Source organism: Lampris incognitus, chromosome 6 (assembly GCF_029633865.1).
Source record: "Lampris incognitus isolate fLamInc1 chromosome 6, fLamInc1.hap2, whole genome shotgun sequence".
Classification (NCBI taxonomy): Eukaryota; Metazoa; Chordata; class Actinopteri; order Lampriformes; family Lampridae; genus Lampris; species Lampris incognitus.
In genome coordinates, this window is record NC_079216.1 from 67,598,963 (window position 1) to 67,624,017 (window position 25,055).

Genomic DNA, 25,055 nt, shown 5'->3' on the forward strand with positions numbered 1-25,055 from the left:
ATATGATGAAGTGTTCAAGGTGTTGCCCTGGCCTCCAAATTCTCCAGATCTCAATCCGATCGAGCATCTGTGGGAGGAGATGGACTGATAAGTCCGATCAACCTCACAACTTACAGGACTTGAAGGATCTGCTGCTAATGTCTTGGTGCCAGATACCACAGGATGCCTTCAGGGGTCTTGTAGAGTCCATGTCTTGGCGGGTCGAAGCTGTTCTGGCAGCACACAGAGGACCAGCAGCATATTAGGCAGGTGATCATAATGTTTTGGCTCATCAACGTATTTATTATTATTATAATAATAATAATAATAATAATAGTAAAATCCTAATAGTTCCCTCGTAATGTACACAACAGCAAAAAAAAAATAAAGGCATTTTACAAACATTTTAATGAAAATCTCCATCAAAATGTACAGCAATAAATGTTAATAAATAGTAAATTATAATATTACACCCGAAATAATATATTACATTACATTTGATTGAGAGAAAAAGAGGGATGGTTTCACAGCATGTTGATAAAGGAGACTGGACAGATGATGCGGTGAGGAGGGATGCATGCTGACAGTGGAGGATAGCGGCTGCAGACGTCATGTCTTTGCTCCCGCCTCCACGAACATGACTCTGGGAGCATCATATTCACTGGCAAAGCAAACAATTTCATATTGAATGTTGTCCATTAGAGAGATTCATTTGATTGGCTTGACGGAGAAAAACAAACTTTTAAAAACCCCACTAAGGATGCTCGATGTGCTCAAGCACACATATATAGTGAGGCCATGTTCAACTTGCATATACTAGAGTCGTCACCTGTAAAAAGACATAGGAGGTTCCCCGCCCCTCTGTTCAGCAACGAAGGAGCCGCAGAGTAACGTACAAACACCGTAACCGAGATCACCAAGCATCGCCAACGTTTACAGGCATACCTGGGGCCACGTTATGTTGGGTCGATGGTCGTTGTAATTCAATGGGAATGAAACTGCCCATGTTCTCCCCCTCCAGTGCATCCTCCACCCCGCCCGAAACAGTTTTCAAACAACATAAAATATGTTTAGAGCCACTTCCCTGGCATCCCTCACTTACGCATAACGTTATATTCTGACCAGCAGTGTTTCAAACTAAACATATGGCTTCCCACTAACAGTACAAAAAAACAACAGAGCATACAAAATTCTTTGTAAATCACAACTGACATAAGCAATGGAAAATTTATAAGAGCCAAACAAAACTGATACCATTTCACTATTTTATAGATATTATCTTAGATGTTTCCTTCTTTTCATCTGATATTACCGAGGACACAGCCGCAGTGCAGACCGCCGGGTCTGACAACGCCAGCACTTGCCGGGTGTTGTAATGTGCTGCTGCTCAAAGGGAAGCCGAGCACCTCCTTCAGCTCCAGTTCAAATGCATCAAGTTTAAGGCCTGAGGTGTACTTTGATTCCTTCACTCATTTATCATTCTGTGTGTTAACCCAGGGACTATTGCAAAGTTAGTCTCCTTCCGCTTCAGTCCGCAGAGACCGCAGGTTTGTGCCAAGTCACTTAGTGAAACCTCTGATGAGACTGTACTGATGCAGCCTATGCAAAATGGATACGACACAATTTAAGCTGCTTAAAGCCGACAACGGCACTAAGTAGGAGGGGTTTGCATTATTTCGACAAAGATAGTATATTATCGACACAGTGTGGCTCAAATTCCAACAGCAATGAGGTGAGCATTAGAGAATCAGAATACACAGACTATGTGGTCACTATGGATTAATGTTTCCATGGCAAAGACGGATGGCCATCAATGGAAGCTGGGCTAGTCGGGTAGCGGCGCTGCTTGGCCAACAAGATGACGAGACAAGGGCTGGCTGCTTCAAGTGCTTTAAGTACAAACACAGGTCTAATTCCAGTCTCTCTTGCCCCTGTTACTGCTTTCTCACGGTGCAGGGGGGGACACCAAAGTGCAGGGGTCACCTGAGGGTGTGACCGTTGGCCTGTCCCCTGCCCAGGTAGATGCTGGGAAGCGTCAAACACCTCCTGAAGTGCTCCAGCTGCGCCTGCAGTCTCTCCCTCTCCTCTCTCACCTTCTGCTTCTGACTCACCAACTCCTGACAGATGAGAAATGGTATACACAGTTTACATCCCTACACCCCCTGGTCCTCTGCCACCCCCTGGTCCTCTGCCATGGCTTACACCACTGACAGAGGGGAATACAAACACAGAACTGATGAAGCCCTTCCCCAACAAAGAGAGAGAGATATCTGAAAAACAAAAAGCAAGGTATGAGGTATCAGCTGAGAGTCGGTCTGCCTGAGGCGCTTACCCCCATACTGAGAGAGAGCTGTTCTGCAGTCCTGCTGAGTGTGTAGTTTTGTGCTTCAAGCCTCTTGCACTGACTCTGAAGAACTTGTCTCTCTATGCAGAATTCTAAAAACACAGTAGAGAATGAAATACGGAGAGGATACATACAGACAAGTGTGTAAAAAAAACTTCTCTTGCAACAGCAATGGCTTGTCTTAGTGATATATTCTAGATATAAGCATTTCGGAATGCTGTTCCCCACTAAAAAGAGTGAACAACGGGGGAATGAGACACAGCCTTTCTAGGGGGAGAAATCCCCCGACTAGATAAGCTCAAAAGAATTCAACCAAAATGTTGCTGGAACACTTTTTAAACATTTACTTCATTTCTTTCAGTGAGCCAAAAAGAAGCAGTTTATCTTACCTTCCATGTACTCCTGGTAGGCCTCGAAGACGGCCTCGATTCCCTGCCACTTCCGAGGAGCTTCCCCCATCGCTCCCTCCTCTTCCTCTTCCTCCTCCTCCTGTCCAGACTCCTCCTCTTCTTCCTCAGACAGGTGATTCTGTGACCCTGGCGTAGCTCTCGTAGACGAAGGGGAATGGAGGTGATGGCCGTTGACATGTGTATGCCGATGCATGTGGTTGGTGTTTGTTCTTTTGAGTGCAGAATTGTTCAGAGGCAGTGAATAGTCTGCCTTCAGCTTGGCATCAGGGATGCAATTTGAGACTCCTACGAAGAGAAGAGCGTCACAAAGACAGTAAGTTGATAGTTTAGCCATTTCCAAAACATTTCATCATTAAGGATCACAGTGGTTCTCTTTCGGGCTGTCAGCAGTCATCGAGTGGCCAGATTACAAATAATCCTTGATTACAATTTGCTGCCCAAAACACGTTTTTTAACATCTCTTTGCATATCTAAACATGCCTTGGTATGTAGACTGACCACGGAGGGCAGCAAAGTGCTCAGATGATCATTACTGTTGCATGTAGATGGCACATCAGATTACACCACGGCTTGAGAAGCAGCGATGAACAAAAAGGAGAAGCAGGAGCCATAGAAAAAACTTCCAAAGTCTGGGATTATTTTCAACTAAAATGCAAAGAAAATGCAGTGGTCTGCAAGCATCGTAAAGATGTACCTGCTTACCACTCCGGCTCAACGTCCATGCTGCAGGACCTCAGCAGGAAGCATCCTGCCTACGTTTTATTTGACTGGCAACTTTCTGTACACTCGAGGTCAAGTTACACTGAGAGACGTCATGAAACACGGACAACATCAGAAAGTTAGACCAGAAATGAAAAAGCAAATCACAAAGAGGAAGATTTTACATTCCAGTAGGCGATGAGGGGGAACCAGAACGTAAACTGTAGGCCCGAGTGTTGTTACAGTGTTGTTATAAAACACTTAAAAGTACTCTCTTATTCAATTAATCCAAATAAGCGTCAGAATAACCCATAAATTACTTGATTACCCAGATACACGAGTGACAGCTCTAGTTACCAAAGAACTTTTCACTGGTTTCTGCTGTTTGTCAAGGTGTTCCCAATACCCACCACTAGGTGGCAGACGATTTCTTTTTTTTCCCTCAAGTCTACCGACTGCACGGGTCACGTTCCCAACAGAATGAGTGGCTCACCTTTGCTCTGAAGTGTGTTGTGTGTGGACGTCAGCACAGACTGGTGGAAGTGCTGAGCAAAGGCCTCTGGCGTGAATCTCTCCCAGGGCCGATTCCGTCCGTTCTGCCCCAGCTCCTTCCTCTGCGCAGAGGTGACTGTGCCATTCTGGAGGCTCTGAAGCTTTTTGGTAGGTTGACCATCCAAGAAGCCGGTCTTTTCAGGATGGGGGGCTAAAGGTGGAGGGATGCGGGGCACTGGGGTGTCAACAGGGGGCTTGAATGGGTCTGGATTGAGGTTGTTAGGGGGGTGGGCGTAGGGAGGGGAAGGACTGGGGGAATCTGGGTATTGTTGTCCATTTGACTGACATGGTAGGTGGGCTGATGAGGAGTCACCTGGAGGTAAATGTGCACAGTGCATTAGAGGGCGCGTTGTGTAACACCTGATGAAGTGTGTGTGTGTGTGTGTGTGTGTGTGTGTGTGTCTCACCGCGGGAGGGAGCAGGAGGACTGCTGCACGGAGGTAACGGGTTATATCTGAGCGTGTCTAAAGTCACAGTCTTCCTCTGTATTGCTCTCAGCAGCTCCTCTGTCCTCAGTTTATCTGCAGAGGAGGAGACAGAATGAGAACAGCTGTCATTCACCACAGAGGAAAAGGAAAAAGATGAAACGTGAGTGGTACAGGAAGCTGACAGAAAAGGGTCAGTAAAGGGATGGTAAGTAATAAGTATTTCAACCCTATGAAGGCGAGATACACCCAGACACATCTGTCAAAAATATTACCCAAATATATACCAAAATCTTTTTAGACTCAACTCATACTTTGTCTTCTTTTTAAAAAAAGATTTTTTCATGTGCCACTGTGACTGTTCAGGAAAACACACTGACACCAAAGTTTTGCTCACGCTGTTGTTTTATTCAGCGTTTTAAACTCGCGAGCACCTGCGACAAACGCTACACGGTCAGCATGCCATGTTTCTGCACGGACAGTCCACAGAGGAGCTGCAAAGTCATACAGGGCAGAGTGGGCAGTACCGCGGGGCGTGAGGGGGGCAGTAAGCAGGTCTTCTTACCTCTCCTCTGCTGCGGCGTGACGTGGGAGAGGCTGAACATGCGCAGGAAGTCTTTCTTGCCCTCCAGCTCAGGGGTGCTGTCCATCTCCTGAGAGGTGTAGGGGGTGGTGAGGGAGGGCTGAGGGGTGGGGGGCGAGGGTGCCTTCCTCTTGCCACGCGTGTCTGGCGGGGAGAGGCTGCGCTCCCTCAGCATCCTCCGTCTCTTCCTCTGCTTCTGCTCCACCAGCTCGTCGCGGTGGGCCAGCGTTGTCAGGCCAAACAAACGCAAGAACTCCACTTTCTGTGGAGATCGGGGGAAAAGTAGTGTGTTTAGTGGGTGATGGGGGGGGCTGTATGTGAATGTATGGGTGCGTCTGTCTGCCCGTGTGTGTGTACCTCAGAGGAGGTGTCCAATTTGAGTGGAGGCTGCTCTGTCACTCTCCTCAGATGGGCTTTGACCTCCTCCTCATCGCTCTCATCATATGACTCATTCTGGTCGTAGTAATAACCTGCCAATAGTGAAGGAGATCAATGACTTTACAGTATTTATGAGCACACACACACACACACACACACACACACACACACATATATATATATATATATATATATATATATACAGCGCATCCGGAAAGTATTCACACCCCTTCACTTTCCCCACATTTTGTTGTTACAGCCTTATTCCAAAATTGATTAAATTCCTTTTTTTCTCATCAATCTACACACAATACCCCATAATGACAAAGTGAAAAAGGTTTTGTAGAAATTTTCACAAATTTATTAAAAATAAAAAACTGAAATATTGCATGTACATAAGTATTCACACCCTTTACTCAGTACTTGGTTGAGGCAGCCTTGGCAGCGGTTACAGCCTCAAGTCTTCTTGGGTATGAAGCTACAAGCTTGGCACACCTATATTTGGGGTATTTCTCCCATTCTTCTCTGCAGATCCTCTCGAGCTCTGTAAGGTTAGATGGGGATATCAGTGAATGTTCTCATTCATCCAGGTCATGGTTATCCAAAGGAGTTGAATCAAGTGCAACTGGACTTGGTATATATCCGTGAAGACGTTTTGCCTCTCATCCAAGAGGCTTCCTCAGTTCGTGCCTTTCTAACTAGACCAAGCTAGTCTGACTGGCTGCTGATGAGACTCAGAATTTATCCTCTTGGAGTCGTTGTCAGAGCTATAGATGTCCATGGCTCTTTGTGTTCCGATGTTTACCAACGCCCGTCGCTAACAGAGCCATAGATATGAGTGGCTCTTTTGTGTACCGATGTCCAGCCGCGCCCATCGTTATCGGAGCTGTTGATTTGCATTTGTTTAGCAGCGACGGTCGTTGGAGTGTTAGTTTCGACTTCATTATTCAGTGGTCATGAGAGTCGTTGGAGCCGTTAGTGACCGACTGTTGTTCTTAGAGGCTAGGCTTGGAGGTTAGATGGGAAGCGTCGCTGCACAGCTATTTTCAGGTCTTTCCAGAGATGTTCAATGGGGTTCAAGTCTGGGCTCTGGCTGGGCCACTCAAGGACATTCACAGACTTGTCCCGGAGCCACTCCTTCATTGTCTTGGCTGTGTGCTTAGGGTCGTTGTCATGTTGAAAGGTAAACCTTCACCCCAGTCTGAGGTCCTGAGCGCTCTGGAGCAGGTTTTCATCAAGGATCTCTCTGTACTTTGCTCCATTCATCTTTCCCTCGATCCTGACTAGTCTCCCAGTTCCTGCCGCTGAAGAACATCCCCACAGCATGATGCTGCCACCACCATGCTTCACAGTAGGGACGGTATTAGTAAGGTGATGAGAGGTGCCTGGTTTCCTCCAGACGTGACGTTTGGCATTCAGGCCAAAGAGTTCAGTCTTGGTTTCATCAGACCAGAGAATCTTGTTTCTCATGGTCTGAGAGTCCTTTAGCTGCTTTCTGGCAAACTCCAAGCGGGCTGTCATGTGCCTTTTACTGAGCAGAGGCTTCCGTCTGGCCACTCTACCATAAAGGCCTGATTGGTGGAGTGCTGCAGAGATGGTTGTCCTTCTAGAAGGTTCTCCCATCTCCACAGAGGAACGCTGGAGCTCTGTCAGAGTGACCATCGGGTTCTTGGTCACCTCCCTGACCAAGGCCCTTCTCCCCCGATTGCTCAGTTTGGCTGGGCGGCCAGCTCTAGGAAGAGTCCTGGTGGATCCAAACTTCTTCCATTTACGAATGATGGAGACCACTGTGCTCTTCGGGACCTTCAAAGCTGTAGAAGTTTTTTTGTACCCTTCCCCAGATCTGTGTCTTGATACAATCCTGTCTCGGAGGTCCACAGACAATTCCTTTGACTTCATGGCTTGGTTTCTGCTCTGACATGCACTGTCAACAGTGGGACCTTATATAGACAGGTGTGTGCCTTTCCAAATCATGCCCAATCAATTGAATTTACTACAGGTGGACTCCAATCAAGATGTAGAAACATCTCAAGGATGATCAGTGGAAAAAGGATGAACCTGAGCTCAATTTTGAGTGTCACAGCAAAGGGTGTGAATTCTTATGTATATGCAATATTTCAGTTTTTTATTTTTAATAAATTTGCAAAAATTTCTACAAAACCTTTTTTTCACTTTGTCATTATGGGGTATTCTGTGTAGACTGATGGAAAAAAAAGGAATTTAATCCATTTTGGAATAAGGCTGTAACATAACAAAATGTTGGGAAAGTGAAGGGGCGTGAATATCTTTCGGATGCACTGTATATATGTATACACACACATCTCCATCCATCCATTATCCAAACCACTTATCCTGCTCTCAGGGTCGTGGGGATGCTGGAAGCTATCCCAGCAGTCATTGGGCGGCAGGCAGGGAGACGCCCTGGACAGGCCGCCAGGCCATCACACACACACACACGCACACACACACACACACACCTAGAGACAATTTAGTACAGCCAAGTCACCTGACCTACACGTCTTTGGACTGTGGGAGGAAACCCATGCAGACACGGGGACAACATGCAAACTTCACACAGAGGACGACCTGGGACCCCAGGGCTCAAACCCCAGGGCTCGAACCTAGGACCTTCTTGCTGTGAGGTGACCACGTTAACCACTGCGCCACCGTGCTGTCATAGCGTTTTTTTTTCCGGAAACCATCAATAGTGTTGTTGATAAAAGTGCTCAACAAATGAGGAGCGATATATATATTTAACTTCGTTAAAAGAAACACTCAACGGTAGGAAAAGTGCTCAACAAATGAGGAGCAAAATAGGTAACAGGCTTGTACTGTCTCATAAAGAATTTACTTGAATCACTGGATTATATATATATATATATATATATATATATATATATATATATATATATATATATATCTCCTCAGGGTCACAGCCAGGGATGCTGGTGATGATGTGTGTGCGTGTGCGTGTGCGTGTGTGTGTGTGTGAATTAAACCCAGCAGGTCAGTTAAGTTATTCATTCCTTCCTGTAGCAACTCCCACGCAATGTCTCATTAATCAGTGGAAACACCGAGACCTCCTTTCTCACCTCCCTCTCTGGCCTCCCTCCTTCTCTTCTCCTCCAGGTCCAGCTTACTGAGAAGCCAGCGGCGCTGCTGCAGGACCTCGTCATAGACCAGCATGCTATTGGCCGCCTGATCCTGCCGTTCCCTCCCTGACTCGGTGCAGGCAGTGGGGTGAGACAAAGTCACAGGGGACCTGTGATAGGGTTTGCCGCTGAGGGGCTGGTGACAGAGGTGGTGAATGGGTCTCTCCTGCTCAGCTTTGCACCAGAACCCTGACCCCGGCATGCCGGATCCCCTGGCAGAGTGGCACCTCTCTGTGCCATCTCCACGCCTCCTGCCGTTGTCCTCCGGCTTCTCTCCCCAGCTGGGCGTCCTGTCAGCTCTGGTCAGGCTTGGCGGGGGGCGGCTCGGAGGAGTGGGAGGGTTGAATCTGCGGTGGGAGTTTGTAGGGCTGTCGATGAGGGAGGCTGGATTCCAGAGAGTAGTTGGAGGGGGAGGGAGGTGAGGGGGAGCTCTTGGGGAGATTAGGGGAGGTGGGGCACCGAGGTGAGGTGCTAGGTCTCTGTTACTTGAACTGTGTTGAACTGAGTTGGTCCTGTTTGGGGAACAAAATAGAATGTAATAGAATTTCAGTTGTTGTGTTGCATTTCAATGAAATTGCCTTTCCCATCTCTGGCCAGGTAAGTGAAACTGTGCGAGGACTCTTGTGTGTGTTTTTTGTGTTTGGGGGCCGATATATCTGGTTTTCTCACCTGTGTCCGTCTCTTCTTGGCTCCACTCCTTTCCCTGGCGACCTCAGGCCTAGCTCCAGTGACCCGTCCCTCTCCAGCGCCTGCCTCCGCTGCCGCGCTACCCACACATCCTCGCCGGCTCTCTGAGCCATCATGGCAGCTGCTGGTGCCGCATGGATCCCACTGGTGGCAGGCACGTGGTGCTTCCCCAGGTGAGAGGGCACCAGGCTGGGCAGCGTGTGGGGGACGGAGCCCATGGAAGGGTGGAGACAAGGCTGCAGGGAGAGAGGCTTAGGTGCTGGAAGACCTGGGTGGTCTGACTCCTTGGGTTTATCTGAAAATAGAATCATAATGATTGTTATCAGTTAGTTGTTCTTGTCATAGACCTGACCTCTGACCTTTTATCAGTTCTGCAGCACTTTTAATACGGTGGGCCAACACCAGCCCATCTCGGGTGTGATGATGATGGTGTGTGTGTGTGTGTGTGTGTTCGTACCCTGTCTGTTTGGGGTCAGCCTCTCTCCTGGCCTGGCCCTGTCCTCTGGTGGTGCCCTCCGAGCCTGCAGCTCAGCCAGGTACTGGCTCTCCGCCGCTCGGGCCATCTGCTGCTGTCGCTCCCTCTGCCTCTCCTTCTGCCTGTCCAGCTCTCTCTCCCGCTCCCTCTCTCTCTCCTCCTCCCTCGCTCTCTCCCGCTCCAGCCCCACCTCTCGCTCCCTCTCTTTCTCTCGTTCACGTTCTTGCTCTCTCTCTCGCTGGCGGAGCTCGTTCTCCATCTGTAGCCTGTGGGGGAGGTTGACAAATTTTGCACATGCACACATAAATGTGCACGTGTGCATGCACGCACGCATGCACGCGCACACACACATACACACACACATACACACACACACACACACACACACACACACACACACACACACACAAAGGAAGGGTGAGAGATGCAACACCCAACATGAGGCAGATATTAAGCACACAGTGGTGAGACTCACACAAACCTTTCTGCTCAAACAAACACGCATGCAAACACAAATAATCTATACACAGCATGACAGAGCAAGAGCAGATGAACAGTTAATAGGTATCCACAGGGAAAGAACACACACACACACACACACACACACACACACAGACACACACACACACACACTTGCTCATGAGCGCATATGCATATGTAGTCAATAACACATCCAACCCACTGGTCTGTCACATACTCACACAATACACACCACCACACAATACACACCACCATACAATACACACCATCAGACAATACACATCACCACACAATACACACCACCAGACAGTACACACCGCCACACGATACACACCACCACACAAAACACACACATGTCCTCCACACAGCACGTCTCAGTAGAACTATATGTAGTATGTATGGTGAAGCTGAGAGGACACCTCAAGAGACCGGCAGGCAGGCAGGCAGGCAGGCAGACAGACAGACAGACAGACAGACAGACAGACAGACAGACAGACAGACAGACAGAGAGGGAGGGGGGGAGGGGGGTGGGAGGGAGAAGTAAAAGAGAGTTTGCATTTGTGTTTGTGATGATGTGTACATTTTTGTTTGCTAACAAGAATAAACATACTTACGTATATGCATGTGAGTGTGTGTGGGTGCGTGTGTGTGTGTGTGTGTGTGTGTGCGAGCAGACGGGACAGTGTGCATGATAAGTGTATAGTAGGCACTGTGGGATGTGTGCTAAAAATATCACACATTCAGCAACCTGCGTCTACCCTGTAGAGAGAGATTACACCGCCCTGCTGAGGGAAGGAGGTGTGTTGTTACACAGCAACACAAGAAGGAAGGCAAGACAGCAGTATGTTCATGTGTGTGTTACCTCTCTGCCAGCACTGTGTGGTTTAAGTCCCCAGGGTAGCGGGCTCCAGGCAGGTGCAAGTGGAGGGCAGAGGGGTGGAGGGAAGGGAATGTGCCCCCTACAGGCATGGAGTAGAACTGTGACCGTAGCGCAGAGAGACACAGCGATTCCTCCATCCTGTGAGAGAGACAGAGGGAGGGAGGGGGTCAATATAACCGCATCTGCAGAAGTCAAATTTCAATAAAGGAGCCAAATCGTACAGCTGAGACATAAAGGCAGCAGCACAGCAGGGACAGAGCAAGGGCGGCATGTGGATGACAGCAATATAGGTTAGTAACATAAGGGGGAATGTGTTTTTGGAGCTGCAGGATTACTTCCTATGTAGGTTAGTAACATAGGAGGGAGCATGTTTTTGGAGCTGCAGGATTACTTCCTATGTAGGTGAGTAACATAAGAGGGAGTATGCTTTTGGAGCTGCAAGATTACTTCCTATGTAGGTTAGTAACATAGGAGGGAGTATGCTTTTGGAGCTGCAGGATTACTTCCTATGTAGGTGAGTAACATAAGAGGGAGTATGCTTTTGGAGCTGCAGGATTACTTCTTATGTAGGTGAGTAACATAAGAGGGAGTATGCTTTTGGAGCTGCAGGATTACTTCCTATGTAGGTTAGTAACGTAGGAGGGAGTATGTTTTTGGAGTTGCAGGATTACTTCCTATGTAGGTTAGTAACAAAGGAGGGAGTATGTTTTTGGAGCTGCAGGATTACTTCCTATGTAGGTTAGTAACATAAGAGGGAGTATGCTTTTGGAGCTGCAGGATTACTTCCTATGTAAGTCCAAGAACATTGGTGGTTGGCAGGATTTTGAAAACCTGCAGTAGAGCCTGAACAGAGTCTGTTCCAAAAAAAAAAGAGCACTCCAGTCGAGTAAGACAGGGCAAATGGGTGAGAGGCTGTTTTATGGTTCCTGTTAAAGCAGTCCTGTTATCTTTGTTGAGGCGACATGGTGGTGTAGTAAAGATGGTGCTACCTTAACTCCACTTTGTGAGATGAGGAAGTGCAACTGGGCAGTATACTGATATATTGATGTTGGGATATGAAACTAGATGTCATCTGGGATTTTGGCTATTGTAATATCGTGATATGATTTAAATGTTGTCATTCCCTGTCACTGCCTCTACCTGCTATCATATCCACATTATATGACGTTTTCCATCCATCCATCCATCCGATATCCAAACCGCTTATCCTGCCCTCAGGGTCGCGGGGATGCTGGAGCCTATCCCAGCAGTCACTGGGCGGCAGGCAGCAAGACACGCTGGACAGGCCGTCAGGTCATCACAGGGCCCCCCCCACCCCACACACACACACACACACACACAAACACACATACACACACACATTCACACCTAGGGACAATTTAGTACGGCTGATTCACCTGACCTACATGTCTTTGGACTGTGGGAGGAAACCAGAGCCCCCGGAGGAAACCCACGCACACACGGGGAGAACATGCAACACAGAGGACGACCTGGGACGACCTCCAAGGTTGGCCCACCCCGGGGCTCGAACCCTGGACCTTGTTGCTGTGAGGCAACCACGCTAACCACTGCGCCACCGTACCGCCCACATTAAGTTTTCTGGTGTGACAATATCTTATCATCAAAACATGGACACTTTACTGATATCGAGGTATTCAGTCATAAACACTGTGATATCTGATTGTGTTGAAATTGCCCCACGGGAAAGATATTGCAAGATGGGTGGCTGTACAGTGATACCTGAATGAGATAAGGGATTTTTCCCAAGAGTGCAGTGTCGTTAAGGTGGAGGCATTACCTTTGTAAGGTAAGTGGGTGGTGCAGGTAGGCAGGGTGGTAGTAAGCGGCGGCAGCAGCATGAGCAGCAGTAGCGGGGTCCAGCCCAAGGGGTAGAGAGGTCAGACGAAGGTCGTCCGAGGTGGAAAACCGTTGGAGACCTCTCAGGTACTCCTCTGGGACAGCTCCCGAGGGGACAACGGGATGCATCTGCCCAGGTAGGCTGCAGGAAGGATGCATCGCGTCATCATCTGTCTTTCTTACACCTCGTGTATATGTATTGATAAAATAATGTCCAAGTACACACACTGATGTGTGTTTGTACTTATGTGTGCACGCACACATACGGGTGTGTCAGGGAACCTTACCTAAGGCTCTGTATTCTGGGGTCTTGCATGACAGTGCTGGGGGTGAGGCCAAAGGTGTGAGCCAGTGGGTGAGGTGAGGGAATTGGGGGAGTCCCTTTATCCTGCTGGGCCTGGATGGTCTCGGCACTCGCACGCTCCCTGCTGATCCCCTGTACACCCGAGTCAGCCTGATGGTACGACAAACACACAAGGCAACACGAGAAGCAACGTTACAGGGTGTCCATGCCGTAAACTGTGTTTGAGACGGAGACCTGCATGTAATCAGGGGACGGCTCTGAAGGAGAGAGGAAAATGAGAAGGGTAGCTGGAGCACAGTCTCTTGGCAGAACCCAGAGCTCAGCAGAGTGGAAAAGTGGGCCTGATGTGTCATGATAGGTCAAGAGCAAAGCAGAAAGATGATCCTAATATCTGCCCCACTGCTCGCTCTCTCTCTCGCCCCTCTTTCTCTCCCTCTTGCTCCCTCTCTCTCACTCCCTCTCTCTCTCTCTCGCTCCCTCTCTCTCGCTCAGTTCCTCTCTCTCTCTCGCTCCCTTCTCACTCTCTTTTGCTCCCTCTCGCTCTCTCTCTCGCTCCCTCTCTCCTTCTCATTTTCTCGTTTGCTCGCTCAGTCACACACACACACACACACACACACACACACACACACACATGAATGCAAACACACACACGCACACACACACAGTCTGTCTTCATTGCTCTCTTGAGCAATAAACTAAACCATTTTTGCCATAATAGAAGTACGCATCAGCTTATTGCTTCTGCGAAACTTGCAATCAACTTAACCACCATGATGAAAACAGGGGTGAAAACCCTGAAATGATGAAAGGGTATTTACCAAACATAAACACACACACACATATGTATATAAAGATCTTAATATTCTGCTCCTCATTTGTTGAGCACTTTTATCAACACCATTGATGGTTTCCAAACAAAAAAAGAAGCTATATATAAAGTATATATATATATATATATATATTTAAATATATTTATATATCTCCATCCATCCATCCATTGTCCAAACTGCTTATCCTGCTCTCAGGGTTGCGGGGAGGCAACCTGGACAGGCCGCCAGGTCATCTCTCTCTCTCTCTCTCTCTCTCTCTCTCTCTCTCTCTCTCTCTCTCTCTCTCTCATTCACACACACACACACACACACACACACACACACACACACACACACACACACACACACACACACACACACACACACCTAGGGACCTACAGGTCTTTGGACTGTGAGAGGAAACCGGAGCACCCGGAGGACACCCACGCAGACACGGGGAGAACATGCAAACACCACACAGAGGACGACCCAGGAAGACCCTCAAGGTTGGACTACACCGGGGCCTGAACCCAAGACCTTCTTGCTGTGAGGCGACCATGCTAACCGCTGCGCCGCCATGTATATAAACATAAACAATGTAAATGCTTTAATTCTGTTAACATTGTCCTTGACCCTCAGACCAACAAAACTTAATTAGAAGAGGCCTAACGGGACATTTTGAATTTTGAAGATGCACCGGGGAAAAAAAGATTTCCCAGGATTAAGAAGAAATATTGGGCTCCAGTAAATCCAACAAACCCACGACTCTCTTCGTTAGTGGAAAAGATATTTATCCACTAACATGTTAAACCTTGTTGCTACAGCAACAGAGGAGGTGAGACTAAACACGGCCAAACCACAAACAAATAACTCCCACAGCCAACCACCTGCAGGTCTGCTGGTCTGGTCCACGATGCACCTCAGCCAACCACCTGCAGGTCTGCTGGTCTGGTCCACGATGCACCTCAGCTGCTGTGACATCTCTGTGCTTTGAATAGCTTTGAATATCCCTCTCATGGAAATCAGGTTCAAACCAAGCCTTCCAACAATGCTGCGTCTCTCTGTCTCCCTCTCTCTCTGTCTGTCTCTGTCTGTCTCTGTCTGTCTCTGTCTCTCTGTCTCAATTCTCAATTCAAAGGGCTTTATTGGCATGAAAGTTTTACAACAATGTTGCCAAAGCATCAAAAACACAGTTTGAATGGTACACAATAACACTAATAATGAACATCAACACAACATTGTAACGATCAATAAAGAAACAATAGCACAGCCCTAACAATAAAGTCTCTCTCTGTCTCTCTGTCTGTCTGTCTGTCTCTCTGTCTCCCTCTCTCTGTCTCTGTCTGTCTCTGTCTCTTGTGCTCAACAAACTTCAATGTTTCGAAATGAGAGCTCGAGAGAAAATGAGTGAAGAGGCACCAGGGAGAGGAGAGTACCGAGGATTTGGATGGCAGCCATCACATTCACTGACCCCCGACCCAGCAAGACAGCCAATGGCCTTCGCAGATGCAACCACACATGGATACCTTCCTGTCCCATTGGTTAGACTGTTCTGGCTCTGTAGGGCTTTTTTAGGACAGTCCTTGTACAGTGAGGACAAGCAGTAAATCTACACCAGGCATGTATTCTCTTCCACTGTCGATTTCGCTCACTGCCCCTGCCTGTTCTCTCCTTCTCTATCCCATTTTCCTTCTCCTCCACCCTCTCTCTGTCTCTGTCTTTCTGAATGACTGAATGGGAGCCCCCGGGCAGGCAGAGCCACAGAGTGTTCTTTGTGAGAGGGAGAAAGGCATCTCTGATCCAGGGGGAAGTGGCTACTGTGGGGGCTAACCCCTGCATTGTGTAGGGGGCCTGGTTCTTCGCCCCAGCTTAAATTCACTCACACACCCTCAAGCAAACACATACACAGCTCCCTGTTCACATCCTAAGTCCTTTGTGGTGAAGGGTCAAGTATATACATACACACACACACACACACACACACACACACACACACACACACACACACACACACACACAAGACCACAAACACTGCAGGAAGCTGAACACAATAGGTGCCAGTCTCTGCAGCCCAGTGTTCCTTTACAAATCGCTCATGTGTTCGCTGAACGACACACAGCAAATGGAGGGCAGAAAAATACTGCGACTGGTTAGGAAGCGAGAGAAGACACAAGACAGGGAGAGACAGAAAGAGGAGGGGGGGGTGGCTGGTTTTGACAGTTTGATGTTTATAAGCACTGGGACTATTTCTTTAATGGGGCTAAGAGGGGCAAGAGGAGAGAGAGAGACAGCGAGAGAGAGCGAGAGAGAAAGAGAGAGAGAGAGAAAGCGAGAGAGACAGCGAGAGAGAGCAACATAGAGCGAGAGAGAGAGAGCGAGAGAGAGAGAGAGAGAGACATCAGACTACACATTGAGAGCACAGCAGAGAGAGAGAGAAAGAAGGTGCAGATTGAGTGGGAATCTATGAGATGGAGACACAGAATGAGACAGAAGAAACCCCAGGAAAAACAACAGGCCTACACGAGAGACCAGCAGATGTTTGGAGCCTCTGCAAGACGACCTACAGACAGGAGATTTTCTGCGTCGCTCTGCATCACAGACACGGCGCAGCACTCATATCAGTCATAGTGTGGTGCTGTACTTGTGTGTCTGGCTGCTATTCGTTACCTGCCGTCCCCCGGCCCTCCAGAGGCCGTTGCTGGTCTTGGTAGGGGCAATGGTGACTACTGGGGGGGTGTTGGGGACCCCGTGGCCCCTGGCCTGGCCCAGGAGGGGCCCTAAAGAGCCTCGCTTTGGGGTTGTGACCGGTGAGCTGTGGCTGGTGGCTGGAGATGAGACCGGAGACGACTCCCTGCTCAGTGAGGAACCTGAGGGTGTGAGGGTGCGGGGGGGGGGGGGGGGGTGTCGGGAGGTTAAGAGAGGAGGGAGAATGAACGAGGGAGAGGAAGGATGAGGAAGAACGGTGGGTTACAACATTGTTCAGATTTGAAAGCATTACAGCATCAAACATCCCGTTGACGTTACGAGACGGCACACAAACAGAGAAACACAAACACATCACACGTCTCCATTTGTGGTCAGCGCGGCGCCGAGGCGAGCGGCGGCTCATCACTCTGAGTCACAACGCGCCGCCTGGTGTCGAGGCGAGTGGCGGCTCATCACTCTGAGTCACAACGCGCCGCCTGGTGTCGAGGCGAGCGGCGGCTCATCACTCTGAGTCACAGCGTTTGGGCAACTGCAGCACAGACACAGCAGGGCAAAAACAGACGGCAGAGAAAAGAAACCAGGAAAAAGGAAGAAGGAATAAGATGTAAGACTGTGCTGTGTATGTGTGTGTGTGTGTGGCTGTGAGTCTCTTAGAGTATGTTTGGAAAAGAAGCAGAAAAGCAGCAACAGAGAGAAGGGCTGGAGGATGTAATAAAAGGAAGTGGTGTGGAGGAGGAGGTGTGAGTGTGACAGGGGGTGACAGCGGTGACTTTGTGTGTGTGTGTGTGTGTGTGTGTGTGTGTGTGTGTGTGTGTGTGTGTGTGTGTGTGTGTGTGTGTGTGTGTGTGTTCTTGGTGGCAAGTCGACAGTGTTATTCTTTCTGCTCTTGCTCTACTACTATAACACTTGCTAATTATTACAAACACGTGCCCACACACACACACCATGCATGCACGCACGCACACACACATGCACACACCCACACACACACCTGCAACGTAATACAAAGAGAAAGGTGTTCAAATAAGGCAAGATGAAAATAACAGGACTGAAAGAGAGGGGGAACGTGTGAACCTTAAATGCAGAGATGGTTTAAGAGAGAGAGAGAGAGAGGGAGAGAGAGCAAGAGAGAGAGAGAGAGAGAGCAAGAGCGAGAGAGAGAGACAGCGAGAGAGCAAGAGAGAGAGAGAGAGAGAAGGAGATAGTTATGGGGGAGAGAGAGAAAGCTAATTGTAATTGGCTGTAATTAGATTCTCATTATGAGGAGATGAATGGAAATGGAGGAAGGAAGAGACAGAAAGGGAGAGGTCAGAATAGGTCAGCTCCTATCCAGCACCTTCATTAATTCACAAGTGAGCTGACTGAAAAAGTAGCAACACACACACACACACACACACACACACACACACACACACACACACACACACACACACACACACACACACACACACCACAGGGTTTATGACTCAGTAAAATATTTGATTATTCCAGAACAAACGGAGTCCTTGAAAGCCTCATTATTTGCAAACTGAGTCGCGGTGAAAAGCGCAATTTCCAGCCCTCCACATCTCACTCGCAGGCAACCTCCACGGCTGTTTACAGGTCACACACGTGGCTTCCCAGACAGCACACACATTTGGGCCTAATCTGGGGCACTTCTGGTACTTACGGCTCAGTTACGGCACTGCCAACTGCTGTGTGGGCACACAGAGCTGAGACAGCCACACTCACCGAACGTGGGCCGTAAGACAACTGCAGATGTGGGCCACATTTGGGCCAAAGATTCGTCCCGTTAAGCTCTCTTTGCGTGTAAATGGTGCCAAAAGGTTGGAGGCTATAGATACTGTTGGAAAACATTTACCTACATTTGATGGTTGAGCCCCACCCGGCAGCAGCTGTGTGGCTGGACACCAGGACGCCAAGCTACACACGCGTAGCTCACCACGAGGCCTGGACCTCGCTAATTTTTCCTCTCTCAGGCTGATGTTGTGCATTATATGTGTTGTAATGGTCGCTGCCTTGGCGTCCATTTTGACATTGTCATAAATCCCCCTGCTGATGCATCTATCAGGCTGATGCTAGCACAGCCCAGGCAGAACAGTCAAGTGAATTCTCTGCAGGCCCTGTAGTCGTATCGATCTGCCAAGTAGGACTTGTTTCAGCCAATCAGAACTCATTACTCAGCGATGTGAGACCGTGGTTCTGTCACAGCCGACGGTTGGAGGGATGAGAATGAGAGCAGCAGTATCATTTTAGCGTCTACAAACTAGTGGCGCCTTTTTTTTCTTTTTAATTCCCCCCCCCCTTTCTCCCCATTTGCACCCAGTCAAATCCACCACCCCCTCCCCCGCTGATCCGGGGAGGGCTGCAGACTACCACATGCCTCCTCCCATACATGTGGAGTCGCCAGCCGCTTCTTTTCACCTGACAGTGAGGAGTTTCACCAGGGGGACGTAGCGCATGGGAGGATCACACTATTCCCCCCAGTTCCCCCTCCCCCCCAAACAGGCTCCCCGACCGACCAGAGGAGGCGCCAGTGAAGCGACCAGGACACATACCCCCATCTGGCTTCCTACTCACAGACACAGCCAGTGGACACTGTTTATAACTGTAGTCCACTGACTTCCGGTTTCTTCTGCAGCGGTCATACCAGTTTCCTATTTGTTGGCATGTGTTATCGACAATGGCATATTTTTCACAATGCCTGCAAGATTTACCATGGCTACATGTCCACAACATGAACACAACTGTCCACAAACTTTCACCTGCACCTACCAGCAAACGGGTGAAAAGTTTCAAGTTGTGCATATCAAGTTACGTCCACCATTCCGTCCATCCGCTCATCCTCATCATTGTATAAAATATGCCATGGTCAACAGCACACGACAACAAACAGGAAACTGGTATGGCCACTGCAGTAGAAACTGGAAGTCAGTGGACTACAGTTATAAACAGAGCCGACTGTGTCTGTAGGGATGCCCAATAAAGCCGGAGGTAACATGGGGACTCGAACCGGCGATCCCCGTGTTGGTAGGCAACGGAATAGACTGCCATACCACCTGGACACCTGGTCAGTATCCTTTTAGTGTCTAGTAACTAGTGTTGCCCTTTTTGAAAACCAAAATTTGGTCACCTTAGGTAAATATTAATGTTATATCTGATCACGTGCTGAAGCGGTCCGTATGGGCTACCCAACTCACGACGTGCTCGTTCACTCGACTGAATGTTTACATATTTCCCATATGCAGCTATAAAGCCTGAGTCTACAGTCAGGTTAACCATCTCATTAATCAGAACTCGCCTCAAGTTACGTATGATGAAAACAATGACACTGATGTAGATGAACAATCATAGGCAGTCAGATTATGTTGTGTTACTTTGTTGTAGTTACTTGTGTTATTTACTTATTTATATTATATTGTTTGCACCATTGTACTTTATCACCTCTTATTTCGCCTGTATGCACCTTATTCCTAGCCCCCATGATACCTTGCATGAATTATGGGCGGGCGCGTCTTCCGGCGCGTCCTGTCACTGAACCAGAACCGGCATTCGAATGCAGGAAGTTACATGTCTGAAACTAAAATTTTAATGGAAAAACAGGGCAAAAAAAAAAGTACAAAAGTACAGCTATAAGGCCACATGTGTGTGTTCAGCACCCTGCTGCCGATCCTTCACAAACACCTGAGGATCTGGAGCGGGTACCAGCAGGTGTGGGGTGGCAACAGGCTGGACGGCAGCTCACCTCTTGGCTCCTCAGCCTGTTTGGCCAGTTTACGGAGGGCGGCAGCAAATCCAGAATTCGCAGACTGGGCAGCTGTGTTCCCATTGGTCAGTGGGCTGAGGGGGCTGACGGTTGCCGTGGTGCGGGTTGCTGTGGAGATCATTCCTAATGATGGAGACTTGGACTCATGGTTCATACCTGAAGGATGAGCAAAAAAAGGTTGAGTTTATGTGCCTTACTTAACATTTTTCAAACATACCATTTTTTTTGGGGGGGTGGGGGGTCATGACCTAAGGTTAATAATTTTTTGGGGGGTGGGGGGGTCATAAGCTAAGGGTCATCATTTGATATCTCTACACCACTTCCATCAGCGTTTCATCCAACAAGGACATAAATTACTTTGGGATACTCCTTCAAGAGCATCAAAAGTTGGTTTAACATATTTTGTGCAATCATTCAGTCTTGAGGGAGTGTTATTCTGAATTAATATTTCAAATCAATATCTCATTATTATCAATCTATAATCAATATCTCATTTATTATCAATCAATAATCAATATCTCATTTATTATCAATCTATAATCAATATCTCGTTTATTATTTTATTAATGTGCAAATCTGTTCATACTGAATAAGCAAGTATCTTTGTGCGTGCATATGTGTGTGTGTGTGTGTGTGTGTGTGCGTGTATGGGGGTAATGTGTGTGTATATGGGGGTATGTGTGTGTATATGGGGGTATGTGCGTGTATATGGGGGTATGTGTGTGTATATGGGGGGTATGTGTGTGTATATGGGGGTATGTGTGTGTATATGGGGGTATGTGTGTGTATATGGGGGTATGTGCGTGTATATGGGGGTATGTGTGTGTATATGGAGGGTATGTGTGTGTATATGGGGGTATGTGTGTGTATATGGGGAGTATGTGCGTGTATATGGGGGTATGTGTGTGTATATGGAGGGTATGTGTGTGTATATAGGGGTATGTGTGTGTATATGGGGGTATGTGCGTGTATATGGGGGTATGTGTGTGTATATGGAGGGTATGTGTGTGTATATGGGGGTATGTGTGTGTATATGGGGAGTATGTGTGTGTATATGGGGGTATGTGTGTGTATATGGAGGGTATGTGTGTGTATATGGGGGTATGTGTGTGTATATGGGGAGTATGTGTGTGTATATGGGGGTATGTATGTGTATATGGGGGTATGTGTGTGTATATGGGGAGTATGTGCGTGTATATGGGGGTATGTGTGTGTATATGGAGGGTATGTGTGTGTATATGGGGGTATGTGTGTGTATATGGGGGTATGTGTGTGTATATGGGGAGTATGTGTGTGTATATGGGGGTATGTATGTGTATATGGGGGGTATGTGTGTGTATATGGGGGTATGTGTGTGTATATGGGGGGTATGTGTGTGTATATGGGGGGGTATGTGTGTGTATATGGGGTGTGTGTGTGTGTGTGTGTATGTATGGCTTTGTCTGGACATCAGTGTGTGTTTAAGCTGGGGTCAGCGTCAAGAGGGCGGGGGCAGAGGGAGTGGAGGGGGTGGAGGGGGTCGTGTCAAATGGAGCTGTGACACTAAAAGCACATCACACACATGAGTGCATGTTTGTCAATTTCCTCAAGGCAGACCGACAGTAACTCTGGGGGTCTGCTGTGCACAGACCCAAGACACCATCAGGTGTCCTGACCACAGTCCCAGTCTCAGAAATGCACTGAGAAGAAATGCACACACAAAGGCATACAAACACACACACACACACACACTTGCACAGATACACACTGAAACTGAGCACACTAATGGCAAACATGGTTAGTGTAACCTCTGCTTTCAACCTCTAGCCTTTCACTGACCCACTAACGTTAATTACATCTGGAATTAGCCAGCGGCCTCCTGCCTGCTACAGCAATGACCTCATTACCACTGCAACACACACACACACACACACACACACACACACACACACACACACACACATTCATACCACAGTGAGAACAAACAGTTGTAGCAGTAAACACACTCATGAAATATTCATACACACACACACACACACACACACACACACACACACACAGGCCGCTGTGTGACACCACACTGAGTGGTGCTGTACTTGTGTTGTGCTGACAATGTTAAAGCATCACACAGTAAGGTGTTCAATACTTCAGGTTTCTGTGTGTAGTCTGCCACACAGCTCCTCAGCTCATGTGACACATATACTTTACTATATGTTGTACACATGTGTCAGGCTGGGCCGCTTCCCCATGCCCAGCTCTCCCATACACACATCCACATGCACACACAACACACATCCACACGCACACACAACACACATCCAGAGACAGAGACACGTGCACCATCCTCCCAGACCAACACATGTACACAAGTAGAGACAGATGAAGAAAGAGTGACTGCTGTAGAGAAGACAGGGAGGAGACGCAGGAAGACAAAGTCAGGGTGAAGAAGACATAGACAGAGAGAGAGAGAGAGAGAGAGAGAGAGAGAGAGAGAGAGAGAGAGAGGGGAGAATCGAGAGGGTAAAGACTCAGATCCTGACAAGGCTGGAGCCTACTGTGTGTGTGTGTGTGTGTGTGTGTGTGTGTGTGTGTGTGTGTGTGTGTGTGTGTGTCTGCTGAGCCCAGCAGTCAAGAGAGAGATGATAAGACAGTTTCTATCGACTCTCTCTCTCTCTCTCTCTCTCTCCTCCCTTTCCTCTCAGCTGTCTCCCTCCTTCCCCTCTTTCTTTTATCTAGACACACAGTTTATTTAACAAAAGGCAACACACACATAAACAATCTCCTTTCTCTCACAAGCTGTTCTCTCCGACTGTTCCTGACTCTTCTTCTGTAGACTCTTCTTCTGTCAGTCTAAATGTAACAGAAGAAGAGTCTACACTCTGCACACAGACACACAAACATCTCATAATATGCATTTGCACGATTCCAGCATAGATAGACACTCACCCTCCTTCCTCACTGCTCCTCTTGCTTGTCGTCTTTCTGTTCCTCTCTTTGATTCTCTCTCTCGCTCTCTCACGCTTACACTCTTATTTGCTCCCCCATCTCTCTCGTTGGTTACACTCACTTAATCAGTTTTCTCTCCCTCTTTCCTGTTTCCTCTCTCCCTCACGCACTTTATCTGTCGCTACGTCTCTCTCTTTCTCTCATTTAGCCTCCCGCTTTCTCTCTCTCTCTTGCTCGCTCTCTCTCGCTTGCTCTCTCTCTCTCTCTCTCTTGCTCGCTCGCTCTCTCTTGCTCGCTCTCTCTCTCTTGCTTGCTCTCTCTCTCTTGCTTGCTCGCTCTCTCTCTCTTGCTCTCTCTCTCTCTCTTGCTCGCTCTCTCTTGCTTGCTCGCTCTCTCTCTCTTGCTCGCTCTCTCTCTCTTGCTCGCTCTCTCTTTTGCTCTCTCTCTCTCTCTCTCTCTCTTGCTTGCTCGCTCTCTCTCTCGCTTGCTCGCTCTCTCTCTCTCTTGCTCTCTCTCTCTCTCTTGCTCGCTCTCTCTTGCTTGCTCGCTCTCTCTCTTGCTTGCTCTCTCTCTCTTGCTCGCTCTCTCTTGCTTGCTCGCTCTCTCTCTCTTGCTCGCTCTCTCTTGCTCGCTCTCTCTTTTGCTCTCTCTCTCTCTCTCTCTTGCTTGCTCGCTCTCTCTCTCGCTTGCTCGCTCTCTCTCTCTCTTGCTCTCTCTCTCTCTCTCTTGCTCTCTCTCTCTCTCTCTTGCTCGCTCTCTCTCTTGCTCGCTCGCTCTCTCTCTTGCTCGCTCTCTCTCTCTCTCTCGCTTGCTCGCTCTCTCTCTCTCTTGCTCTCTCTCTCTCTCTTGCTCTCTCTCTCTCTCTCTTGCTCGCTCTCTCTCTTGCTTGCTCTCTCTCTCTCTTGCTTGCTCGCTCTCTCTCTTGCTCGCTCTCTCTCTCTCTTGCTCGCTCTCTCGCTCTCTCTTGCTTGCTGTCTCTTTCTCTCCTCCTAGGACAGCGCTCTCAGCCTTGCAGCTGCTACGTGGTCACATGACCTCTTTTCTATCACTCGCACTCCCCCTTGCTCCTCCTCTCTCCATCCACCCTCTCCCTCCCTCCTCCTTCCCTCCCTTCCCCTCCCTCTCCATCTACACCCTCTCTGTCCTGCTACCTCCTCTCCTCCTCCATCCTCTAATCTGTCGCTCACACTCTCTTTCTCTCTCTCTCTCTCTCTCTCTCTCTCTCTCTCTCTCTCTCTTTCCTCTCTCTCTCTCTTTTATACTTCCCTCTTCTCCCATTTCGCACTGTTGTGTGTCCTTCTCCCTCCTCTCACTCCACCATTTTGACTCTTCTCATCCTTCACCCATCCCCCCCACCATCCCCCTTTCCCTTTGGCTCTCTGGGGGATGGGTTGGGGGGCGGGGCCAAGGGGTTGAGGGTAGTGACAGGGAAGTTAGGGGAGAGGGAGGGAGGGAGGATGTTTGTGGGGGACATGAGTGTGTGGGTGTTTGGAAGAGGAGGAGGAGGGTGGGCGGGGTGTTAGTCCTACACCTCCATCCATCACTCTGTCTCTCAGCTAGTCAGGTCAGTCTGCTCCAGGGGGCCCTGACAATGACCTTTCACCCTTCACCCCTTGACCTCTCTTGCCTGGATAGTGAGCAGAC

The 25,055-nt window shown here is 48.5% G+C and overlaps 1 protein-coding gene across 2 annotated transcripts; it reads right to left on the reverse strand.

Annotated features, from left to right (window-relative positions):
- Positions 1-377: 377 nt before the first annotated feature.
- LOC130114092 (genetic suppressor element 1-like) lies at positions 378-23,765 on the reverse strand. 2 transcript variants are annotated; one of them, XM_056281844.1, is made up of 16 exons: positions 23,412-23,765; positions 20,466-20,642; positions 16,682-16,881; positions 13,189-13,355; positions 12,843-13,043; positions 11,027-11,182; positions 9,667-9,950; positions 9,192-9,504; positions 8,463-9,034; positions 5,350-5,462; positions 4,975-5,254; positions 4,392-4,505; positions 3,926-4,297; positions 2,713-3,018; positions 2,312-2,415; positions 378-2,096 (listed from the first exon to the last, which is right to left on the reverse strand). In XM_056281844.1, the coding sequence occupies exons 2-16, from the start codon at positions 20,638-20,640 to the stop codon at positions 1,959-1,961; spliced, it is 3,495 nt and encodes a 1,164-aa protein (XP_056137819.1). In that variant the 5' UTR covers positions 20,641-20,642; positions 23,412-23,765; the 3' UTR covers positions 378-1,958. The 2 variants fall into 2 exon arrangements, with proteins under 2 accessions (XP_056137819.1, XP_056137820.1); XM_056281845.1 differs by lacking the exon at positions 16,682-16,881.
- Positions 23,766-25,055: the final 1,290 nt, after the last annotated feature.

What these genes read in the sequence shown, in the direction of transcription:
- LOC130114092 (XM_056281844.1), bottom strand. Translation starts at nt 20,640, where the DNA reads ATGAACCATGAGTCCAAGTCTCCATCATTAGGAATGATCTCCACAGCA. An exon ending in GGAGGGCCGGGGGACGGCAG is followed by an intron (nt 13,356 to 16,681) that starts GTAACGAATAGC and finishes TCGTACCATCAG; the next exon opens with GCTGACTCGGGTGTACAGGG. An exon ending in CACGCCGCAGCAGAGGAGAG is followed by an intron (nt 4,506 to 4,974) that starts GTAAGAAGACCT and finishes CCTCCTCTGCAG; the next exon opens with ATAAACTGAGGACAGAGGAG.